At 59.3% G+C, this 3977-nt stretch overlaps 1 protein-coding gene across 1 annotated transcript in view; it reads right to left on the bottom strand.

The window, feature by feature from the left end:
• Nucleotides 1-1626: 1626 nt before the first annotated feature.
• CHAF1B (chromatin assembly factor 1, subunit B (p60)) overlaps nucleotides 1627-3977 on the bottom strand; it is a 20332-nt gene continuing 17981 nt past the window's right edge. Inside the window, exons 12-13 of the mRNA XM_014535637.1 lie at nucleotides 3182-3270; nucleotides 1627-2364 (exon numbers count right to left, since the gene is read on the bottom strand). Of these exons, the coding sequence (XP_014391123.1) occupies nucleotides 2231-2364; nucleotides 3182-3270 (223 nt within the window). The 3' untranslated portion in view covers nucleotides 1627-2230. The remainder of the gene's footprint in view (nucleotides 2365-3181; nucleotides 3271-3977) is intronic.

Below are 3977 nucleotides of genomic sequence, written 5' to 3'. Positions count from 1 at the left end.
CCCAGGAGGGCACGGCTGGGCTGCAGCGGGCCATGCCGAAGGCTCCCAGTGACCAGCGGTGGGGACAGGCGGTGGGGGCGGGACACGGTCCCGCCTGGGCTTTGCCTGAGACACGGTCATTCTCGTCCCAGGTGGCCATGAGGGGCAAGGAGTCCCACCTACAAACAGGTCCATCGGCTGCAGGTGCCCGCACCCTCCATTCCTGCTGCAGAGACAGACGTGAGGACCACATGTGCTCCCCCACGGGGGTGCCCCCGAGAACACGGGACCCACCGTGGGTCCTGTCGGCCCAGGAGCGTCCCTCCAGCCACGGGACGCTGAAGGCGACCTTTCCCCTGAGAGCGGGCAGCACACCCGCCTGTCACCCCTTCAGCCTGGAGCCCGGACGAGCTCTCCCATCCCATCTGTCCGAGGAAGCAGAGCAGCAGAAAGCTTTCCGGACAGAGCATCTCCACGGAGGCTTCTCCTCCTCCCATCCCCAGGGAGGCCTCCCCTCTCCCCATCCCCAGCAGCGGCTGCTCGTCAGAGTCCCGGGAGGGGCTGGGAAGAACCCAGGTATCAACTCCTCGAGTAACCTCAATGTGCAGCTAAGCTTGAGAACCACTGGTCAAAACAGACATGACTAGCCCGGCCGGCGTGGCTCAGATATCTCCTCCCATCCCCACGGAGGCCTCTCCTCCTCCCATCCCCACGGAGGCCTCTCCTCCTCCCATCCCCACGGAGGCCTCTCCTCCTCCCATCCCCACGGAAGCCTCTCCTCTCCCCATCCCCACGGAGGCCTCTCCTCCTCCCATCCCCACGGAAGCCTCTCCTCTCCCCATCCCCACGGAGGCCTCTCCTCCTCCATCCCCAGCAGCGGCTGCACGTCAGAGTCCCAGGAGGGGCTGGGAAGAACCCAGGTATCAACTCCTCGAGGGACAATGTGCAGCAGCTAAGCTTGAGAACCACTGGTCAAAACAGACATGACTAGCCCGGCCGGCGTGGCTCAGATATTTTTTCCATTTATTTTTAGAGAGAGTGGAAGGGAGGGAGGAGGGAGAGAGAGAGGAAGGGCAGGGGGGAGAGAGAGAGAGAGAGAGAGAGAGAATGAATCATCAATGTGAGAGGCACATCAATTGGTTGCCTCCCGCACGTGCTCAGACCTGGGCTGGGAACTGAGCCTGCAACCACCTGGTCCACAGGCCGGCGCTCTAACCACTGAGCCCACCAGCCAGGCCCAATTCTTTTCTTTGCTGCTGCTGACTTGAGTTAAAGAGCCTCTCCTAGTCCTTGTCCAAGACTGGTGGGCAGCTCCTGGCCCCTCACCCACATTCACACTGCGGTCACCAGAGGAGAAGGCAGCCCCGGGGGCAGCACCCTCATCTGCGTGCCTCGCGTTCATCACGCCAAAGTGACAGGCATCAGGCCCTGCCGGACATTCCCGGTGACAGCTCTTCTCAGCGCCAGCTCCTCAGCGAGGTGCCACCTGCCACACGCAGGCCGCCGCTGGGCACCCACCCGTGCCTCCTGCAGCCACAGCCCCACTTCACAGTCTTCCCAGCAGAAACAGAGACCTGTCACCCCCACCCCACCCCTACCCTCACCCTCCCACCCTCACCCTAGACGGAGAAAGCAGAGGCACAGGCGTAAATGACTAAGTTACTTTTTCTTCTTTGAAAAATCAACCTAAAAAGTTAACCTATTTGGATACCAAATTGTATCTCAAGTAAAATCTCACCTCTCTCCTTAAAAAGAATAAAACAGTCTTTATGCCAAAGCAGGGGATGGGATGACGAAGCTCCCTACCCCCAACTGCTTTTCCCCTTCACGCCGGTTTAATAACTGTTTAGAACGAGCATTATTACCTTTAAAATCAGAACGCAAATAGAACAAACCAAAGTTAACCCACTATGCACAAGGGAAATCTAATAACCATTCGAACACCCGGCATTCACTGCCCCCGTGAGGGTCTCACTTCCGCAGGGTTTCAGGGAGGAGCGACCGGTGTTCACACCGGACAATGTTGGACGGGTCCAGCTCCAGAAACGCGTCAGGGGAGGGCTGGCCCGGTGACATGTCCGCGTCCCAGGGAAACTCACGCGAAGGCAGGAGCAGACCCTTCGCTGGGGGACCCTGGCCACGTGCAACTTGGTCCAGGAATCAGGTTGGGGGCCCGCCAGGCTCCTCTGACGGCCCGGACTGGGGTCGTCGGCACTTCCCTGAGCGCTGGGAGTCCCCAGCCGTGCAGCCTTCAAGCACAAGCCAGGTCTCCCCCCGGCTCCCGCCCCTGGGCGCCGCCTCTGTCCTCCGCAGGCCTCGGCCGCTTCCGCTCTGGGGGGCTGACCTGCATGTCTCCAGGCGGCTCTGAAACGTTCACCGACAAGGCTGCCAAGTAAGCAAGACTTAAGTTAAGAGCCGATGCTACACAACACATCCTGGCCCTGGCTGGTCGACAAGGCTGCCAAGTAAGCAAGACTTAAGTTAAGAGCTGATGCTACACAACACAACCTGGCCCTGGCTGGTCTGGCTCAATGGACAGAGCATTGGCCTGCGGACTGAAGGGTCTAGGGTTCGATTCCGGTCAAGGGCACATGCCCGGGTTGCGGGCTTGGTCCCCAGCGTGGAGCGTGCAGAAGGCAACTGATCGATGCTTCTCTCTCATCATTCATGTTTCTATCTTTCTCCCCCTCTCCCTTCCTCTCTGAAATCAATAAAAATATATATATTTTAAAATTCTGTGCCCAGACAAGGAGTAAACTGCCTGGCAGGTCCTATGTGCCTAGAATGGAGAGTCTACACCAGTGGATCTCAACCCCAGGGACACTGTGCCTCCCAGGACAGCGGGCGAGCTGGTGACATGTTAGTGTCAGGAGTGGGGGGGATGGGAACATCTGGGGGTGCTAAAGAACACGCTGCCACACAGGACAGCCCCACCACCAAGCCTGACCTGCCCAGCATGTGAGCAGCACCGAGGCCGAGAGGCACCCCAGCACCCCCTGCTGGCAGCACCCAGCCCCCTGTGCTCCCGGGGAAGCGGGCTCCCCCGAGAATAAACAGGCCAGTGAGTCTGCAGGGGGGGCCAGGTCAGGTGCATCCTCGCTTTCTCAGAACCGACATAAAATTAGCGGACGTTCATTTCCAAAAGAACAAAAGGGAAGATATTCTGCCCTTGAGGACATGGAACCAGGACCAGATCCCTCACCTGGCTGGACCTCCGTGGGCGGGGCGGAAACCACACCGCCTGGCGCAGAATTCGGGGCGTCCGTCTTCAAGGGCATCACGGTCACTCTCCTGATTAGAAGGGAAGGGCACATGGTGAATCCGTGTGGTAGGAACTGTGTCTGACACCACATTCCAAAACCACCCAGAGGAGGCGCCTGAGGTAGCAGCTGGTCATGTCTCGCAAGGCGTTACATGCACCGAGACGCGCCCGCGGGCTTAGTGACCAAGGATCACGCTGGTCACGTGACGTCACCACCGCGCTGACGTCACCATAGCCCTGACGCCAGCTTACCCCTCAGCCGGCCACCAGTGTGCGCCCAGCCCTGCTCAGAAGGCTTCCCCCTACAGGCCGTTCTTTCTAAAACCCACAACCTCAATGTCCAACAACTATTCCTTTTTCAAAATTAACAACTGCAAGAAGCTTGCAAGACACTAAGCAGGGAAAACTTAAATACCCCAAATATTTCACAAAACACCTTCCCCTCCGCCCCGAAAACACACAGAAGAGAAACCAAGCATCGCCGGTCTGCAGAGACCCGACTCGGGGCCAGACACCCCCAACCCCTGCGGTGGACCGGCCAGCGAAGTCACGTGAGTGAGCAGTGCTTCCAACACCTTCTGTCACCTCCGCCCCCCGCCCGGCGGCCCCCAGGCAGTCTGTCTAGACAGAAGGTGCAGTCTGTCTAGAAGGCCGGGAGGTGGGGCACCGGTGAGCAGGCAGCAGATGAAGCCGGGAGGTAACTTCCCCGACGTCCAGGGAAGCAAAGAGGCAGCAC

The sequence above is a fragment of the Myotis brandtii genome, unplaced genomic scaffold, assembly GCF_000412655.1.
Source record: "Myotis brandtii unplaced genomic scaffold, ASM41265v1 scaffold147, whole genome shotgun sequence".
In the NCBI taxonomy this organism is placed as follows: domain Eukaryota; kingdom Metazoa; phylum Chordata; class Mammalia; order Chiroptera; family Vespertilionidae; genus Myotis; species Myotis brandtii.
The sequence above is the reverse complement of the archived record's forward strand: the minus strand, read 5'-3'. Positions and strand labels throughout refer to the sequence as shown.